The sequence below is a fragment of the Nyctereutes procyonoides genome, unplaced genomic scaffold (genome assembly GCF_905146905.1).
Source record: "Nyctereutes procyonoides isolate TBG_1078 unplaced genomic scaffold, NYPRO_anot_genome, whole genome shotgun sequence".
Classification (NCBI taxonomy): Eukaryota; Metazoa; Chordata; class Mammalia; order Carnivora; family Canidae; genus Nyctereutes; species Nyctereutes procyonoides.
In genome coordinates this window covers 974784-993694 of record NW_026575031.1, presented here as the reverse complement: position 1 = coordinate 993694, position 18911 = coordinate 974784, and the positions used below count along the sequence as shown (strand labels likewise).

The 18911-nt window shown below is 43.0% G+C and overlaps 1 protein-coding gene across 1 annotated transcript in view; it reads left to right on the top strand.

Moving 5' to 3' along the window:
* The window catches only part of RYR3 (ryanodine receptor 3), a 507628-nt gene that overhangs the window by 224710 nt on the left and 264007 nt on the right, over nucleotides 1–18911 (top strand). The window contains exons 4-9 of the mRNA XM_055316631.1: nucleotides 3589–3663; nucleotides 5941–6019; nucleotides 10004–10116; nucleotides 10947–11046; nucleotides 13748–13841; nucleotides 18660–18734. Coding sequence (XP_055172606.1) covers nucleotides 3589–3663; nucleotides 5941–6019; nucleotides 10004–10116; nucleotides 10947–11046; nucleotides 13748–13841; nucleotides 18660–18734 — 536 coding nt within the window. The remainder of the gene's footprint in view (nucleotides 1–3588; nucleotides 3664–5940; nucleotides 6020–10003; nucleotides 10117–10946; nucleotides 11047–13747; nucleotides 13842–18659; nucleotides 18735–18911) is intronic.

Genomic DNA, 18911 nt, shown 5'->3' with positions numbered 1-18911 from the left:
GGAAACTGAAAGAACCATCAGTTCTGTGCTGAGGGTTTGACGCCTCTAGCTCTTCCACATTGTGCAGTCAGGGTCACCTGCCAAACATATGTTAAAAGGCACTCCTTTAAAAAAGAACCTGCTTTAGGGACCCTGGGGGGTTCTGTGGTTGAGTGTCTGCCTTCAGCTCAGGCGATGACCCCGGCCGGGATCCTGGGATCGAGTCCCGCATCAGGCTCCCTGCATGGAGCCTGCTTATCCCCTTGCCTGTGTCTCTGCCTCTCTCTGTCTCTCTCATAAATAAATAAAATCTGAAAGAAAAGAGCCTGCTTCAGTAAGAAAAATCAAAACAACCAAACCTACAGCAGGGTCCCATTCACTGGGAGCAGCCCCTTGTGCCCCTTTGTAACCAGATTGCCCTGCGCTTGTGCCCTAACTTTTCCCCAGACGTTCCCTCCCATTTCATCTGCCCTCAGCGCTAGTTGTGAAAACTCAGTGGAAAAAAAAAAGAAAAGAAAAGAAAAAAAAGAAAAAGAAGGAAAGGAAAGGAAAGGAAAGGAAAGGAAAAGGAAAAGGAAAAGGAAAAGGAAAAGGAAAAGGAAAAACAAAACTCTCCGAGTCCCCATGTGCACTTCGTGCTCTCCAGCTCCAGGCCTTTGCTCCTGTGGGCTCCTCTCTCCTACCATCATTGGTCCTCAACCCTCCCACCTGTCAGGATAACAACTTTATCCATAAAGCTGTTCCTCAACACTTTCCTGGCCTATCCCAATGCTCTTTGTCTTTACCTCTTTTAGCAGGAAGATGGTCTCCTATTTGTAGCAAGGTTGTTGTTGTTGTTTTATACATAAGACATAAGTCTTTGTAGACCAGACTACCAGGAGGGAGACACAGCATATGGTTAGATCCCGACTGTGCACTTGGAGCCTTGTGACTTTGTGCACATTATGTGACTTTTTTGAGCCTCCATGTGCATTGCTGTTAAACGGAGAGAACTACTGTAGCTACGTCACAGCACTAACCGCAAGTATAAAACGAGATCGTTCGCATATAGCACTTTGCCTAGTTTTGTGCCTACTGTATGCTCGGTGCTCACTGAATCTCAGCTGTAGCAATTCACCTTCCTCTAGGAGCAGAGAAGGTAGCTCCCTGTCCTGCTGCCCTGCTTACTTTGTACACTGGTTTTGTACACAGTAGGTGAATGAATACAATACAGAAACAAGAGAGAGATGAGCTCGAGTTCTGGAGTTAACTGCAAGTCTGCTTCCCCTCCTCCCGCCCAACCTCCACATCCCTCTTTGAACTTCAAATTCCTCACATTATAAATGGAGGGAATCATTCCCACTTAGTAGAACCATGAGGATGAGTTGTAAAGTCACATAAAGCACCTCTGTGTGGTATGTGCCCAGAAGAGCTCCCCAGGATGGTGATCACCAAAGCTTCTGCAGAGAAAGCTCCTTACTCTTCCAGGCACTGATGTTGCATCATCCCTGAGGCAGTGGCTCTCGAGGTGTCATCACTGGGCCAGCAACATTGGAGTCCTGTGCCCTGGAGTTTGACAGAAATGCCAGTTCCCAGGCTCCTCCCGAGCCCAGTGAAGCAAGTGCTACAGAGCCAGGTCCAGGGCTTTTGCTCTAGCCCGCGGGTGTGCCACCAGCACAGAGGCACTGCCCTAGTGGAGGGAAGAGGCAGGATGTGAAGCCTCTCGGGTTCTGCAGGGTCCTGCACCCCGCTGCCCCATTCAGTCCCAGTGGGGCACCTGCACGTAGCCTCTCTACTTTTCTGTCGGCACCATGACAAAGGACATAAGAGCCAGGAGACGGTTGCAGTGGTGCCAGAGAAGAGGAGGGGCACGAGCTCTCCTGTGCCACCTTGTGTGGCCGGCAACGCTTGACTCCTTTTAAGATTACTCGCTGCGTTGATGGGCACAAAGGCGAGGGTGTGACCCATGGTTCACGCTGGGACAGATGAGACGCAGGCCTGGTCTGGGAGTACACACCCGCACCTAGGCTGTCGTGTGCTGCCAGTTAACTTAGGATATCGCAGATGTGCAGGGAAAATCATCAGACTGACGCTGTAAAAGTCACTCGGTCTGGCTAATTTTAACACAGCTGTTGACACGTTTGTAAATACAGCAACTGAAGTTAGATCGAATGATTTCAAGAAATGCAGAAAGGGGACAAAGAGCATTTAACTCCTGCATCCTATTGAAGTCTCAGGAGCTCTTGAATATCTCCATTGCTGGGAGGAAAGTACAGCCACATTGATAAACGGTCATCAGCTTTTTAAAAAACATGACACCAACTCTATCACTTTTCCTTTCTTTAGGCTCCTGGTATGACGTGAAAAAATGATCTCTTTGACAAGGCAACTTTTTTAATCTAAATAGAGTTGAAATAAAATTACCCTAGGCCTTGTTATTCAGACCTGTGCCTTCTCTCCATACCAGCTTTCCCCTTCGTCACTCATTGTTCCGAGGGACAGAGGGTGGGTGGGCAGGTGCAGGAGGGAAGCAGCACCTCAAGCCAGCCCCTGGGGCCGCTGGTCTGCAGATTGAAATAAAATGAGGTACCTAACAGGTGCCCTTGGCGTATAGAGGGAATTGTTAGAATTTCTATATTGATTTTCTTCTCAGACTTTGGATGCTTTTTGTGCATATCTAGGGATGGAGGCTCCTGTGCTTAAATATTTTCTTTTTCCTAAGAGGGGTGTGTGATCAATACCGTGGGACTGTCTCTGAGGGAAGGGTAGCAGGATAGAGATTCAGGTAGAAATTGAAAAAGTTGATGCCAAAAAATGCTGGGATTTCTCGTAGATCTCAGTTTTTCCGTATTACTGAGGGGCAACTACAATAGGTAACAGCCTCCTACTGTGCACTGTTCTGTTCAGACGGTGACAGTCTGCAGACTAAGGGAGAGAGGGACAGATACGGTGGCTTTGTGTCAGGCTGCCCCTGTCCCGCGCCGCTCCTCCTGGTTGGGCCTGCCACCCGGGGAACAGCCAGGGCGGGGCTGCCTGGGGAGGCAGAGAAGGTGCCGGATGGGCCTCAGCACCGGTTAGGAGTCTGCAGGGGCCCCACCGGTTGCCATTTGAGAGTCCGGGGTTTCTGATCGGGAAGGTGAAACCCGGGTATGTGGGAGCCGCGTAAGGGATGGGGCAGGAGGCCTAGCATCTTGAGGGAACAGACAGCAGGGAACAGACTGTGACTGTGTGCCGCCACCCCCAAGCTGCTTTCTGTCACTAGGCTAGAGTCATGTCACATTTGTTTCTCTCTCTCACTCTGAACGCTTCTGAGAAGTTTCAAAGGAAGGTAAGCGGTACCTGCGGCATTTGTACGCTCCTCTGGTCGAAGAGCTCAGGGTCCCGCTGACCCCAGACAGGGGTATCCCAGACGAAGTGTGGCCCTACACGCCTGCTCCCGAGGATGCTGCATGGCTGTAGTCACGAGTCTCCCCACGCCCTTAGGCTGGCCACTCGCTTCTCGAATGAATTCTCTGGGAGCTTTGCAGTGGGTCTTTCCCTTGTAGCCTGTGCTCCCTGGTGCCTGCCCTGCTTTGCTGTCAGAGGGGCCACGTGCGGCCCGGCTGACAGCGTGCCCGTCCCTCCCCGCAGGCGGCCCAAGGCGGGGGCCACCGGACACTGCTGTACGGCCACGCGGTTCTCCTGCGACACTCCTTCAGTGGCATGGTAAGCCCCTGGGGTCTGCTTCCGCCCTGAGGAGGGGGGCGCCGAGGGGCAGGGGCACGGGAAGCCAACAGGTGGCCAGGTTAGGGTAACAAGGGGAATCATTTGGAATGTGAACCATCAGAATACATCGGCTTCCCATTTCTTTCTCATGATTGCAGTCTTGTATTTGCTTAACGTCTGACCGTCTTCCTCTCCACCCCGTGTCTCTTTTTTTTAATTTAACTAAACCTGAGCCTACTAAGGACAGTGCCTTGACATCCCGGGTGCTCAACAGATACTTGTTGAATTGATGAAGAAATAAACCATGAAATAACTGATTTCCTGAGCATACAAGGATAACCAGGATAGGAGAGAAAAAAATCAAACAAGATTTTTGTGAAATTTCAACTCTTTTACTAGCTATAGGAAATGGGATGGTATCCACTGCTGTTAGGCCTGGGATATAACTAGAAGGTATCCTGTTAATCCAGAGGCAGTAGGAAGATCAGGAACCAGGGCAGTCACAGAAAACTCATCAGGCTTAAGTAATTAGGGCTCTAGAACCAAAATGGGAATAACCCAATGCAAGTTGAGGAAAATTGTTCAAGTTTTAGGCCAGTACAATTTGTGAAAATACAGATGCTGTAGATCTTTGGCAGGATGTACTAAGGAGAATATTGTGATCCCAATCAAGCCTGAGACGTGCCAGCTCTCATGTTTGCTTCTGTCCCTGCATCTGTCATCGTCACTTGCTCTCAGTGTGAGGAAGGCTTGTCGTCTTTGTCTGGCCCTAGTGTAAAATGTTACATTAATTCAAGACTTCATTTTCACACGTTTACACCTGCAGTATGCTGCAAAGTTCATCTCAAAGCTTGAACTGTCACATTTGCAACTGGAGCAGCAGCTTCCTCTTAAATAATTTATTTATTGCAGCTTTTTTTTTCCCTTAGAACTGGTAAGAAGTTGACCTTTACAGCCTGAACATTCATCTGTTGTAGTCTTTCATGGCAAAGGACACAGAACAAAAGTGACCAAATGGAAGGTTACTGGAGCGGGAGATAGGGGCATTTAGAAAGTGGGAAACTTTGTATCCTGATGTCTAGAATTGAGAAGTGATTGTGTATTTTTCAGAACCCAGTGTTTATCCATGGAGTAAATCAACCCTTAATACTTCTCTTCTCCTATTTAAATAGACCTAAACGAAACTTCAAACAGCACACTTGTGCATTTGAAAACTCAGGCTAACAGCATGGTAGAGAGCTGAAGGATTATGTTATTTAATATTAGATTTACTGTCCCCCATCTCCCAAAAATCCAACTCATGCTTAACATAAACTCTATACTAGGTAGTTCTTTCTAGGAGCAGCTCTGAGACTGAAGCTGGTGAAATATGACTTTGGACAATGCAATGATTTTCCATTTTCCTGTTGCAGAGAAGTAAAAGTAGAATTCAGAAAGTACATTCTAAGTGCTTATCTACCAGCCAGTCTAATTCCAAAACCAGCCACTGTGCCTGTCAGTAAAGGAGGCAAGGAACAGGCCATGGGTTTTTTCCTCCCCCCATTATAAATTATTTTAAATATCATTGTTAAGTTTTACACGCACATGTATTTTTTTTTACGCACATGTATTTTTATAATTAGGGGGCAAAAAAAAAAAAAAAAGCCTAGACACTGAGAAGTTCCGAAGCTCATAGGAAGTTTGGAAAACAAAATAAATAGAAGTGAGGGAAGTCATCATGGTCCTTCCCACTGTCCAAAGACAACTTCAGTTATCAGTTTGGTGTAATTCCTTTTAGCCTAGTGGCCAGGCATTTAAATTTTGCATACCTATTACCTGTGCAGATGTGCTATGTTGTGTATGTTCCATGCTGTGACACACTCTTGATAAACTCTTAATGGCAACATATTTCATAAAATGAAATGCCAACATTTATCAGCCTTTCCATTATTATTGGTTGTATATATTCCATTTATCTTCTCTCCAATTTAAAAGTCCCTTGGTATCTTTGAACTAAAGCATATTATTAAATATGCTAAGATACTAATTTCAAACTTATTTTTTGTAGCATATAATCCTAGAAGTTAAATCCCTGGGTCATCAGATAAGAACATCTTTGAGATTTTAAATATACTATAAAGGTATATTTCAAAGGTGTCATATACCACTAAATACAATGAATAAGTCCTTTATTCAATAGCTCAGTGTTGGAATTGACAACTGGAAACCAACTAGTGATGAGGTGCCAGGACCTGATGGAAGCGTGTGACTTCACTAGCATCTGTTTTTGTTTCACAGTATCTAACTTGTTTGACCACATCAAGATCCCAGACAGATAAACTTGCCTTTGATGTAGGTCTACAGGAACATGCTACAGGTAAGTCCACACTCCCAGTTCTCCTGCTCATAGGGGTCTCGGGCAAAGGGCTTAAGGATACTGAGTATGTTCTTCATTTGGGATTCCAAGCCAACCAACCAGTGAGGTCAAGAGAGAGGTCTAGTAAAATTTAGGAGAATAAGAAACAATGTGTGATAGAGACATAGGAACTATGAGTGAAGGAGAACATAATGCTTTCACTGCAGTCATATACTTCGGGAAATGTTGGCTGTATTGCATTTTATTTTGAGTTCAGTCAAAAATATTGACAGTTAGGAGGTGGATCCTAAGAAAGATGGTGACCAGGATGATGCAGGTTCTCCCTGGAAACCAGAAACGAAGAACAGAGACCAATATAACTACATATACTTAAGTTACAATACCAAAGGAAGGTCTGACTTGCTGTGGTCACTGCATAGACTCATGGAGCAATGAATAGAAGTTGAAAGGAGGCATAGTTCCCCTCAATGAAGAAAACCACTTTGTAATATCTGCAGTTATCCAACAGAGCAACATCTGGTCTTGGGGTGTTGGGTGCTCTCTGTGGCTGGGACTATTCATAGGTAATCTGACCATCCATCAAGAGCAATGTATATGGAATTTGTGCTCCATTTACAGGTTAAGCTACATGTCAATCAAGATTCTTGGTTGCAAATGGCAGAAACTAATTCAGGTTCACTCAAGCAGAATGAGAATTTACTGGGAGACCATTGGGTAGAACCTGCTTTAAAGTAGAAACCCAGGGATCCCTGGGTGGCGCAGCTGTTTGGCGCCTGCCTTTGGCCCAGGGTGCGATCCTGGAGACCCGGGATCGAATCCCATGTCGGGCTCCCGGTGCATGGAGCCTGCTTCTCCCTCTGCCTATGTCTCTGCCTCTCTCTCTCTCTGTGTGTGTGATGACTATCATAAATTAAAAAAGAAAAAGAAAAAATTTAAAGTAGAAACCCAGGCAGCCCAGATGGCTCAGCGGTATAGCGCCGCCTTCAGCCCAGGGTGTGATCCTGGAGACCTGGGATTGAGTCCCACGTGAGGCTCCTCACATGGAGCCAGCTTCTCCCTCTGCCTGTGTTTCTGCCTCTCTCTCTCTGTGTCTCTCATGAATAAATAAATAAAATCTTTAAAAAAAATAGTAAAGTAGAAACCCAAGGCTTGGAAAATGGACAGTAACAAATAGAGTCCAGAGAAGAGAAAATATCCTAGGTCACACTACAGGAAGAGTCTAAATTGAGTACAGTCTTTAATATCATGACATTTCCCCCAAATAGGAGGGGAGATGCCATTGTTGGCTAGTCAAAGGACAAAAGTCCATGCCATTGTCACAAAACTGTGTCAGTTCATAAGGGAATGATCCAAACTGACTGATTTTCCAGATATCTAGAGGAAAAAAATGAAGAGTTTAAACCATGTGTACCTGCCATCTCGGTATTACACACAGGGGTGTCTGAGAATACCCGAGGAAAACCTCTATCTCTCCATTTCTCATTTTTGTACAGAGTAGGAGAGTGGGCCTGCCTCTGCCCATTGTATTTTTTCCCTTAAAATAAGATTATATTTGCATTTGAAATGAGGTTGCTTTGCTTTTAGCTAAAGTGTTATTCTTAAAATATAATTTCCTTTAAGGTGTTGTCAACTTTTGCTAACAATTACAAAATGTGTGAAGAGGCACAGTCACTGATTATAAGTTGGCCTCTAAATATAAACCAGCTGTCAGTCTTAGAGCATGTAACCAGAAAAGTCGTGTATGTCCATTCTTTTTACATTGATAAAATGACTTTAGACTTTTTGAGAAAAGGGAAAAAAATTGCTTTATTTTCTAGGACTCCATCATTGATTCATTCCAAAATGTCCTGTAGAACTGAAACTTTACCCTGATCAGATTCATTCATATTAGCTGTTCTATCAGTGTCTTCTTCTAGAAACATCCATCATTATCCAGGAAATTTCCTTTGCCTCTCTCCTAGATTCCATGTTTCCTGGATCTCATGTTTTTCTCCCTGTTGGTTTACCACATCACTTTGGTGGAGCCCATTATCCAGTAGCTTGTACAGAAAAGATCCATGGAAGGTAGATTGTCATCTAAAAGTCCTTAATTCCAGCTTTACAAGTAATTCATATATTCTACATTGGAAATATGTTTCTTCCTCCACATCATGAAGGCTTTTCATTCTTCTAGCTTATGGCCTGGCTCTTGAGACCTACATTCGGATTCCTTATCTTTTGTGTATGGCCTGTTTATATTTCTCAGAGCTACTTAGATCTTCTCTTTTGCCCTTTTGTCTGAAACTCCACAGTGATACGTCTGGGCATGGATCCTTTATGTTCCAAGTCTCCCGAGAATGGACCCTGGTGTGGGTCTGTCTTCACTGCGCTAGGGAATCTGTGGGCCTTTTCGATCTGAATGCTTGTCTTCCAGCTTTGGGAAAAGTTCAATACTATTTCTTTGCTAATTCCTGACTTTGTTTTCTTGGTTCATGCTTTCTGGGAATCTAGATTGGTTTTCTAATTTTCTCTTCACTCCTATTTTTAATCCATTTCTATTCATTCTTTTGGGGAGACTTTTTTTCAACTTGATCCTGTAACCCTTTTGTTTCTTTCTCTCTCTTTCAGAATCAAAGAATTTTTCTCCCAAGAGATCATTCATGGAACTTTCATTGCTACTTTATGAATGTAATTTTTTCTTACCTCTCTGAGATTATTAAATATATGACTTTTAAAAAGTTTTCTTTGGCTCTCCATAATCTTTGCTTTCTCCAACTCTCTTTCCCCACTGTTACGTTCTTGCCATTCAAGTTAGTGACTTGGCTCAGATGTTGGGCGATCCTTGGTTGCCATTCATGTTTAGATCAAGGCAGTAGAAGCTGACCAGACACCCTGAGTGTGTGTGACTGTGGCTTGCCATCTGTTAAGCCTTACTTTTGGCTAATCTGGCATGGACTAGGCATCTCACTGAAGATGCCAACACAGCAGTAGGTTTTATCTTGGGTAGCTTGGCTTCCCTAAAGAAGAATCCTTAAATTTGAGGGGAGGGGAGATTTGGCAACCCAGCTAGTATGTGAGGAATGGAGGCAGAGGGGAACGGAGCTGGGGTTTTACTAATCAGGGCATAGAACTCTAATGATTCTCTATTTTTAGCAATACTTTTCACTTTCTTGTTTGACAGCGCTTGGTATTACAAAACCAGAACTTTGATGGTTGGTCATTCCGTCGATAACTCCTAATCTTCTGGAGGGTAGTAGAGGAGGAGGACTCAGCTGGCTGTGCAGGGTACAGAAAAAGGATACCAGGAGATAAAGGTTCCTAAATAGCTTTTAGTCAATTCTATTTTCAACCCCATCTTCCGCTGCTACCTTTATAAGTAACTTACCTCTAGTTCCAGAGACTTTCTGGGAAAGATGTAGAGGGATGGCTTTATTTCTTGAGATCAACTTTTCCTCCATTTTCTTACTTTTTGTAAAGAATTGGGTTTTAGCTTTCTCTTCACTAAAAGCATCTATCTGCTTTCTTTTTTCCAAATTGTCCATTCTCTTCTTTGGTATCAACTTTTCACCTGCCGTCCTAGTCTTTGTAGATTTAGGCCTTTTGAAAATCTCTGTTTTTTTAGTAGAATCACTCTTGATTTAGTAGAGTTTCATGGAAAGCATGGCAGAGATAAAAGTGTGTAAGTAGTCAGTAGACCAGTGAAGTCAATTCTTAAAGATTTCTAGTGCCTATGAAGAATGCATGTTTCTATATGTATTAAAAATACTCAAAGGCTTCGATAGTTTCTGGCCTCCAATACTCTCTCCCAAACACTCTTTCTGTCACTCGAGAAAACAAAAGTGATAGACATAGTCAAGTGGCTATGGGGCTAGAGATTGAAGCCTGGAGCAGTATATGTGTGTGCAAAAGCTCTTAAGGGATTGTTACCAGAAGAAAGGAGAACAGGGACAGAATTAGGGGCTGGATTCCATGAAACAATGACTAATTCAAGGAGCATTTATGTAGGAGAAGCCTGTTGGTGGACCATACATCCTGCTTCCAAACAGAGATCCGAGGGAGAGAAAGTTCGAATTGGTGATGACCTCATCCTTGTCAGCGTGTCCTCTGAAAGATACCTTGTAAGTACCTCCTAACAGTCATCTTTTCATTTTCAGAATATTTTCTTTTAGGAACTAATGGCCAAAGTGAACTGAGCTACAATAGGTTGGGTGGGATAAGAATCCTTTGCACAGTATACTGGAGAGGTAGGTGGTTAGTTCTCTCCTCTGCCCATGTTATCATGGGGCTGGAACTTAAAGTTACACGTTAGCTACCTTTAACCACAAATTTCTCACATGGCTTTCAGCTCTTATCCAGTAAAGAACAAGCCAAAAAGAACGGGATAGAGGAAAATAAGCTTATGTTGGAAAAATGGAGAATTTAAAATGTTTTGGTGAGTGGGATATTTGGTGAGTGGGTTGAAAGGTGCAGGTGAGATTTTGCACCTGGGGATTGGGTGCTGGGTGTCACTGACATCAAGCCCTCAGGTGTCCAAATATCAGAGGAGCGTCAGAGATAAGATAAGCTTTCAATATTCTCAGCACCAATCCTGTGGGCAGATTTCACTTTGCCTAGGCCAAAAGTTGGGAGTCATTTTTGCCATTTGTGAATTCCCTTCTCCTAACAAGATGAGACATTTTGTGACTTCCTGTTGAATTAGGGATCCAGCTAAGGGAATGAAGTCAACACTTGTCTGCCACTTCTGTAGCTGAAACGTCCTCCTCCCTGAATAAAGTGTCCCACTTTGAAGCTGCTTCTAGATGGGGTAGAGCAGCCTCCCACAGGCTATGTGGAAAGAGTCTGAGGACAGTGAGACTCTTTAATTCAATCCTTGAGATTCTAGATGAGCTGCTTCTGTCAGGACTGGCCTGGTGATTTAAAGCATGTCTCATTTCTGTTTCTGCTGCAGCATCTCTCAGTATCAAATGGGAACATACAAGTGGACGCCTCTTTTATGCAAACACTCTGGAATGTACACCCTACGTGCTCAGGAAGTAGCATTGAAGAAGGTGTGCTCTTTTACATGCATTCAGCCCTCAGCCTTCCAGTCTGTCTTGAGCTGTATATATTGACATTTTCTGCTGCTTCCCAGCTCCTGCCTAATGTCTTGCTACACAGCTAGCATTATTTTAGTTCACCAGAATGTCATTCTCTGATGTGGGGGTGGCTTATTTTCTGCCCTGATTTCTGATTATGTGGGGGTGTTCCTGATAATACCTTTTAATCCTTTAGAGCCCACCATTGCTTTAGTGCTATATGCATGCAGGATTTGGATAGACACTCCCTCTCCCACTGACTTTTCATTTTCATTTATGATTACTCATTATAAGTGTGTAGGCCTCAGCAACTTCAGCCTTACAGGAGCTTATTTTTCAAGAGGTCGATGCTGTTGCTATTTCTCCCCAGTGCATCTCTCTGTACAGGTGGAAGAAGGACTCTCTCCATGTGTTTACCTGTATTTATGGAGGGCCATTTAATAATAAAATTTTCTCAGTATTTTATTTTTCCTGTAGAAATAAGATCATCAAAGTTTGTTCAACATATCCTATTTCTTGAAGCCAGGCAGAGTCAATGCACCTTTCAAGTTATAGAACAAATATACTGGCCTTACCTTACTCATGGGTAAAGTCACAGCTGAGCAGAATAATCAAATGCCATTGACCAATAGGTTAATCATATTATATTCTAGCACTTTACAGCAAGATCAGAATTTTTAAAAATACGTATACCAGGGCTTTAACCAGATTTTTAATCCTGAGCCCACTCATTTCAAACTAGGAAAGACATTCTACAAGATGTTTGAAAATAGAGGGAAAACGAAAGGTGTCAAGGCACTGCCCCAGTTTCAGAAGGCATCAGAACAAAGCTGAATAGTCAAGACATGACAGATTTTTAACTCTTTCAGCAACTTGTGGAAGGCTTTTAAAAGGCAGGCTATGTTTAGCCCTCTCCTTTTACATGAAAACTATTCCACCACCTTGAGTCTGTTGTCATTCCCTTTCTATCAGGAATCAAGAAGCTCTGGGTTTCAATCTTCCCCAAGGAAGGTTTGAATGAATCTTCTCCATGTTAAATTTTTTATTTTCACGGTAGGAATAAAATTATTTCTCAGTTTCAACAGATGACTTGTGGAGATTAATTTAGAAGTGTTTGCAAATCATGTCAAAAAGGTTCTTATCGAAGTGGTGAGTGCCTGGGTAGCTCATCACTGGAGTCATCTGGCCGGGCAGAAACTGCCCTCTCTGCATCCTCTGGTGAGACGCCCACTTCAGCCATGAGAGCATAAGTGATCCTCATCATGGCCCTTCTTTCCTGAATATTGCCCTGATAGAGTTCAGTTAGGAAGAGCTGTGATATACCAGCACTTGGTGGTTTTCTCTGTGTGAATAGAATATTGATTGGAAGAGGCTGAGGACTGCAAACGGTGGATCCAAGTGGGGGCATGGCCTCATCAACCTGAGATGACAGAGTTTAATCAAGAGCATGATCATGGAAGGTTTTAATTTTTCTAAATAAATTGCCTGTTAAGAAATCCCCTATAGTATATCCTGAATTATTTTAAAGCAAAAAAAAAAAAAAAAAAAGGATATACAACTGGAACTATTAGTAATGTAGAGGAAAATTGGGAAAAGATTTCTGAATATTTGAGGGGAGTTTAAGAAGAACTTACCTCACTGGGTTTCAAAAAAAAAAAAATGAACTCGGAATATCACATTGTCCTTGTACAAGATGCACTGATAAACAACCCTTTCTCCTCTGGCATGATTCCTCATTCTTACTGTTAATTCAACATCCAGAATAGTTTGGTAGCCCCTAAAGTGATCTAATTGTGTGATTTTTTTTTAAAGTCCTGATGCAGGCATGAGCATCTTAAGTCCATATGTCTCCTGAGAACAGACTAGTCTAGAGAATTTTTTATTCAAAGTGATAACAAATTCCATTTGTTTGTATAAGGTAAACCTCAGACTGGTGCCCCTCTCCTAGTATGTTCTTTGAATTAAGGCTCAGAACTTATTTGAAGTTTTCATGTCCTTGAAGCTCATTGTTTCCCATACACCTCGGAACTCCGTAGCTGTTGAGATTCCTTATGCTGAAAGCTAAGTGCTTATTGATAGTGGCTCATTCACTGTGGGATTGTGGAATGACCTTTCGCCTCCCTTCAGTGCTGTGGGATGAGCATCCAGGTTTGATCTGTGTCTGTTACCTGCATTCAAAAGCTAACTTCTCCTAAGACAGCTCTTAATAACAGTTTGCTGTCCTTGCCAGTGTATCCTCTTTCTTCATCGTGACTGCAGTTTGGTTGGGATTTTGTCACACAATATATCCATCAAGACTGTAAGAACCTATCTAAGAATTTCATGCTGGATGTATTTTCATCCCAAGCAACTGGAAAATCCTTATCTTCCTCACAGTAGCCATGTCATTTTCCTTTTAATAATAGGAGTTGATACTATTTTCACCCTACGTTTTGATTTTGGATTTGTCATCTCTGAAATCCTATTTAGCTTTCTATGTTAGAATTGTTTTGACTTTCTTATCTTTTCTTCCTGAGGCCAGAATTGGTGGAATCTGTCATTTTCCAAACGCTTCTTTCTTGGTGTTTTCCATAACTGACTCAGACCTGCACGAATTTATTTACCTTTTTTAAACATGGTGTTCTCATCACTAAGTTTCCCATAAATTCATAGTAGAATATAATTCTCTCACTAGGATACCTACTTGGTGGGCACGTGGTACGTCTCTTCCATGGTCATGATGAGTGTTTGACGATACCATCTACAGACCAGAATGATTCCCAGCACAGGTAAGCCAATAGCTTCCTCCTCTTCCTAGACGTCTTGGGTGACTCAGACTAAGTTTGCATTTGGCTGTGGCCACAGATAAATTCTGTAAACATAGGTCAATGGATGGACCTCCCTCCAGCCACAGGATCAGTTTGTCAAACATGAGTGGCAGCGCCCAGGAGCTTGCTGGCAGGAATACCTGAATAGCACGTTGCTTCTTGGGCAAGCAGTTCTGTAATACTCGCTGGTACCTTTGTTTTCCTTGATTGCTCCTCTGCCTAAGGCATTTCTAGTAGCATTTACTATAGATTGAAGCACCCATTCTGTGATAAAGATCAGGTTAGGCTCCTCATTCTAGTGAGTTTGTACACTTACACAAATTATTCACCAGACTCTTCAAAGGCAGATCTCTCTTCTTCCCCTCTTACGTGATAAGTCATTTAGGTGGAGTTTGGTGATTTCGTTTTGTTTATTACTAGATAGGATTGGAGAAACCAAGTATCAGTATCCAAGGAGCTGGGTTTAGCAGGGACACTGCCAAGGGCAACATTTAAAGGATACTTCTGAGGGTCATGCTTTCTGTGGCCCTCTGCTTGACTCCTCAATGAGTGCTTTTCAAAAATTCAAAACCAGGAGATGGAAGATACTAATCCAGATCTTAAACTCATATTGAAGGGTCCCTTGGTAGTCTGTTTATTATCAAAGGAACAGAGCATAAAAAGCTTGGCCCCTGTGGCTAATAGAAATGTGATAAATAGTTTTTAAAAAATTGAATTCCAATTAGGCTGAATTTGTGACAGCGAAGGGTGTGATCTCCCAGATGTAATACATTATTTGTTTTTGTGTATTGCCTAGGGGAACCTTGTTAACTGCATGTCCTTAACTTCATTAGAAACATGGGATCACATCCTCCCAACTAAGCATCAAGGTCAGGCTCCTGGCACAGGTCACATGCTGGCTGCTTTCAGATGGCAGCCTAGGAGCCATGTGGCTGACTCTCCACTCAGGCAGGGCCTGGTCCTTATCTGATAAACTAAAAGGACCCTCAGGAGCAGAGCACTGTGCTTGAACGTGTTAATGTGCATCTTAGACACCAGGCATTGGTACTATGTATCCCTCTTGTTCTGAGTCTCTTCCTACTTGTTTTGTCCTCTGAATATCTCTCCATGGGAGCCAGATGTGACCTAGGGCAGCACAGATCTGTGGCAAGTGCCTGATTAATTAACTCAGTGCCTCTCTGGCACTGGTCCAGTTCACTGACAGCTAACTCTGAAGTAGGGCATTAGGCTGACTTGGTTTCCTTTGAATTAAGGATTCCCCACCCTAAATAATGTCATGTATCCTATTCAATTGTGATTTTTCTTTTCCTTTTCTTTTAAGCAGCAAAATTATGCAATAGGCCACATAATGTCTCTTTAATATCTTATTGTGCATTAAGGGGAAGATTTGCAGGTAGATAAAGAACTGAAGTTCTGTGAGCTTTGCACTGTGAGTAGCACTCTAAGATGGAATACATTTGAACACACGAGTTCTTTCTTCCCATTCCAGTTCTTTTTTAAAGGGCAGGAATTTGGGGGAAAAATGCAATGATAATCTTGTGTATGATTGCTGAACTGCCTGCTCCGCACATCCATCTCCTTCCCCGCCTCCCCCATGCACACCTGTCATTAAACTTAGAACCAAATTAGAAACATCCTGGGCAGAAACTCTGCTTGAAGAAGCTTGTCATTTGGTGGCCATTCCTGTTGAATACTCGAAGAAGAGCCTGAGTAAGAGGAAAGACTTCACAAATATTTTGAAAGGAGGTGCTAGAGAGAAACAGATGGAGAGGAATTCCCCAAATGAGCACCCTAAAGCAGGCATGCATGCCATCATTGAAATAAGACAAAGGTGACCTTCCCTTGGTGGAGGATTCCGCAGGATCTCATTTCTATTTTAGGGGAAAAAAATTCACAGATAAAAAGGCCTCATTCCTTTCCTTTATAAGGAAGCATAAAGGAGTTGAGACTTTGTAAGAAGCATGAAGGGGTGAGTAAGCAGCTATTCATTATACTGGAAGCTGAATTTTTTTACATCAGCTGGTCTCTCAATCAAAAGAGGATGCTTTGGCATTGGCCATCTAGGTGAGGTGAGTGATAAGCCTCCTCATTGTCTTGGGTCATCAGGTAAATCCTTAGAACTGGCCAGTGTGGCCAGGAATACTGCAGTCTGGGGGAACACAGAAGAATAGGAAATCAAGAACACCCTAAAAGATGTTAGCAGCCCTTAAGACATGGAGGTGATACCATAGGGAGGGGGCTGACTTTCCAGAGGAAATCATTCCTTATTCCTTCTAAAGCCTAAAATCCAGGCTGAGTAGAGAGGTCAACAGTCCCAGCGTGCAAACCTGAAAGCAGCAATCTAGCATCCTGAGCTCTGGTCTTTGGTTCTGCCTCTGGCTTTGTCAAGCACCCTAGGGTACATCACTTAACCTCTTGCAGCCACGGCTAAGCTGTCAGCCCAGCTTTCAAAGCACCTCAGTTCACCACCCACTCTACTCCTCTCCTCGGATAATTGTTTTTAGAGAACGGGAACAGGTTGTTTCAACCTCTGTAACCCTATAGGATTTAATGGAGCAAGCTGCCCACATTTCCCAGGTGGGAGGGACCAACCTGTGAGAATTCTCCAGATGTCAGAGGGAGAGAGTTCTGCAGTCCTGTGACCTAGGGTGAGCTGTTCACCCTCTTCACCTGAGAGGCCCTTACGGTTCTCACTGAGTAAGAAGTGTGAGTGAAAACCTCAGCCAGGTTGAGTGACTAGGAGGTCAGCACCATGTCATTACGGTTTGAGATCTGGCACAGAGACACCTGGGCACCTAGAGCTCTCAAGTCACACAGGGTTTCTTTCTCCACATGTATTGCTTATTTCCTGATCACACATACATTTGAGAAAGGTTTAGAATGTGTTCTATGATCCCCATCACCCAGGGGTGGCCACTTAACGTAATGTTTCATTGTGTTTCTGTGCCAGGTGATAATGTTTTTCTATGCATGATATAAACAACTGAATTTAAACACAATGTGGATAAATTCACACTACACGGTATTTTTTTTTTTTACATCTTCGAACATGTTTGTGCACATCAAAAAACACAGGAACTTCTCACAACCATTCTGTGACCTAAGTGCTGAAATTAGGCTGATTTTACAGATGACAAAGCCAAGTATAGAAATATGAAGGTTCTTGACAAGGTCACACAGCTAACAGACTCAGGTTCAGGTCTGCCTGACTCCCAAGCTGGTATTTTTAACCAACTCATGATTATGGTACTTCTTCAGATAAAAAATAAGAATTACATTTTTTCTCCTCACCTCTATTGATTACCTATTGTCTCTACCTGAGGTAGAGAAGATCAAGCTTCCTCTGAGGCTAGAGTGACTCAGTTGTGGTAAACACTAGTCTTCTGTAGTAGGAGTCTAAGTGAGTGAAATCAGTGAAATTAAATGCAGTTGAGTAATCAGTCTTGCTCTAAGGTCACAAGATTCCCACAAAGAGTCTGGATTCCATATACCGGGTAATGTGGGACCTCTCTTCATGAGATATACTTTTCAAGAAGGATCATTCACATATATAGGTAGGTCACGGGGCACCTGGGTGGCTCAGTGGCGCTGAGTGTCTGCCTTCAGCTCAGGTTGTGATCCTGGGCTCCTGGGATTAAGTCCCACAACAGGCTCCTCACAGGGAGCCTGCTTTTCCCTCTGCCTGTGTCTCTGCCTCTCTCTGTGTGTCTCATGAATAAATAAATAAAATCTTTTAAAAAATTATATATGTATATATGTATATGCATGTATATAGCTAGACCAGTCCCTATCATATGGATTGAAAAAGAGTTTACTAAACATCAGATAAACATCAGGCAAACCTGAATCAAGGGACATATTACAGAATACCTGACCACTACTCCTCAAAATTGTCAGTCATGGAAAACAAGGGAAGTCTCAGAACAGACCAGATCAAACCAGGGAAGCAGGACAGCCAAATGCATTGTGGTATTCCTGGATTGGATCCTGGAAGAAAAAGAAAAATACTAATGGAAAAATTGTTGAAATCCAAGTAAAGCCTTAAATTTAGCTGGCAGTGACATTCCAGCTGGTTTCTTAGTTTTGATAAGTGTGTCATGTACGTCTTCTGTGTGGCATAAGAACATTAGGGGATACCAAGTGAAAGTATGTGGCTCTTTGTACTGCCTTTGACTCTTCTTTGTAAACCTAAAATTATTCAAAAATAAACATTTTATTTAAAAATACATGAAAAGATTATCCTTCATGCGGGAATGGAGACAACAGTGATAGTTATGACTGTTATAGCAGCGGAGCATGAAGCTTTATTCCAAACTTCCTGGAATATGGAAATGAACCCATACTGTACTGCATGCATGTTTTAAAAGTACAGATACTTTTTAAAAATATATATATACATTTTTAAGAGATGTAAAACTCCTTTAAGGAGCTTAACCTAACAGAATTGGAGCATCTGCTCTGATGGTAGGGGATTAGGCTGTTTTGATTCCCGGTGTGGAAATGGAAATCATCCTTTTTGTGCTACCTCTGATGGTCCATGAGTGCCCGTGATCTGTATGTGGTGAGCATTTCCCTCCCCATTAGTGCCTTTTCTTCCTCCTCAAGATTGAGCCTGGGAGTGGGAGACTGCACATCTCTTTGATTCCTGCTCTCTGTTTTGCTGACTCCGTGAGGGTTTAGAAAAGCAGCAAGGCCCCAATAGCCTCTGTGGGGAGCTGTGCCTCCCTAGTGCTGATCAGTGTGGTGCTCAGAGGAGTTAATCTCCAACTCTGCTCACAGGAGGATATTCTATGAAGCTGGGGGAGCTGGGACGCGAGCCAGATCTCTGTGGAGAGTGGAACCCCTTCGGATAAGGTAATGGAGGGCCAGGGTGCTGCTCCTTCTAAGATCATCTTATCCTATACTGTCCACTTCCTTAAATATTTCACTTATTCTACATCACCTGGCAAACTCTCAAAAGTTCCGTGGCCCAGAGGTAAGTGCCGGAATTTTCTTGACTTTGTTTTTAAACAACAGCAATGCACACAAGTG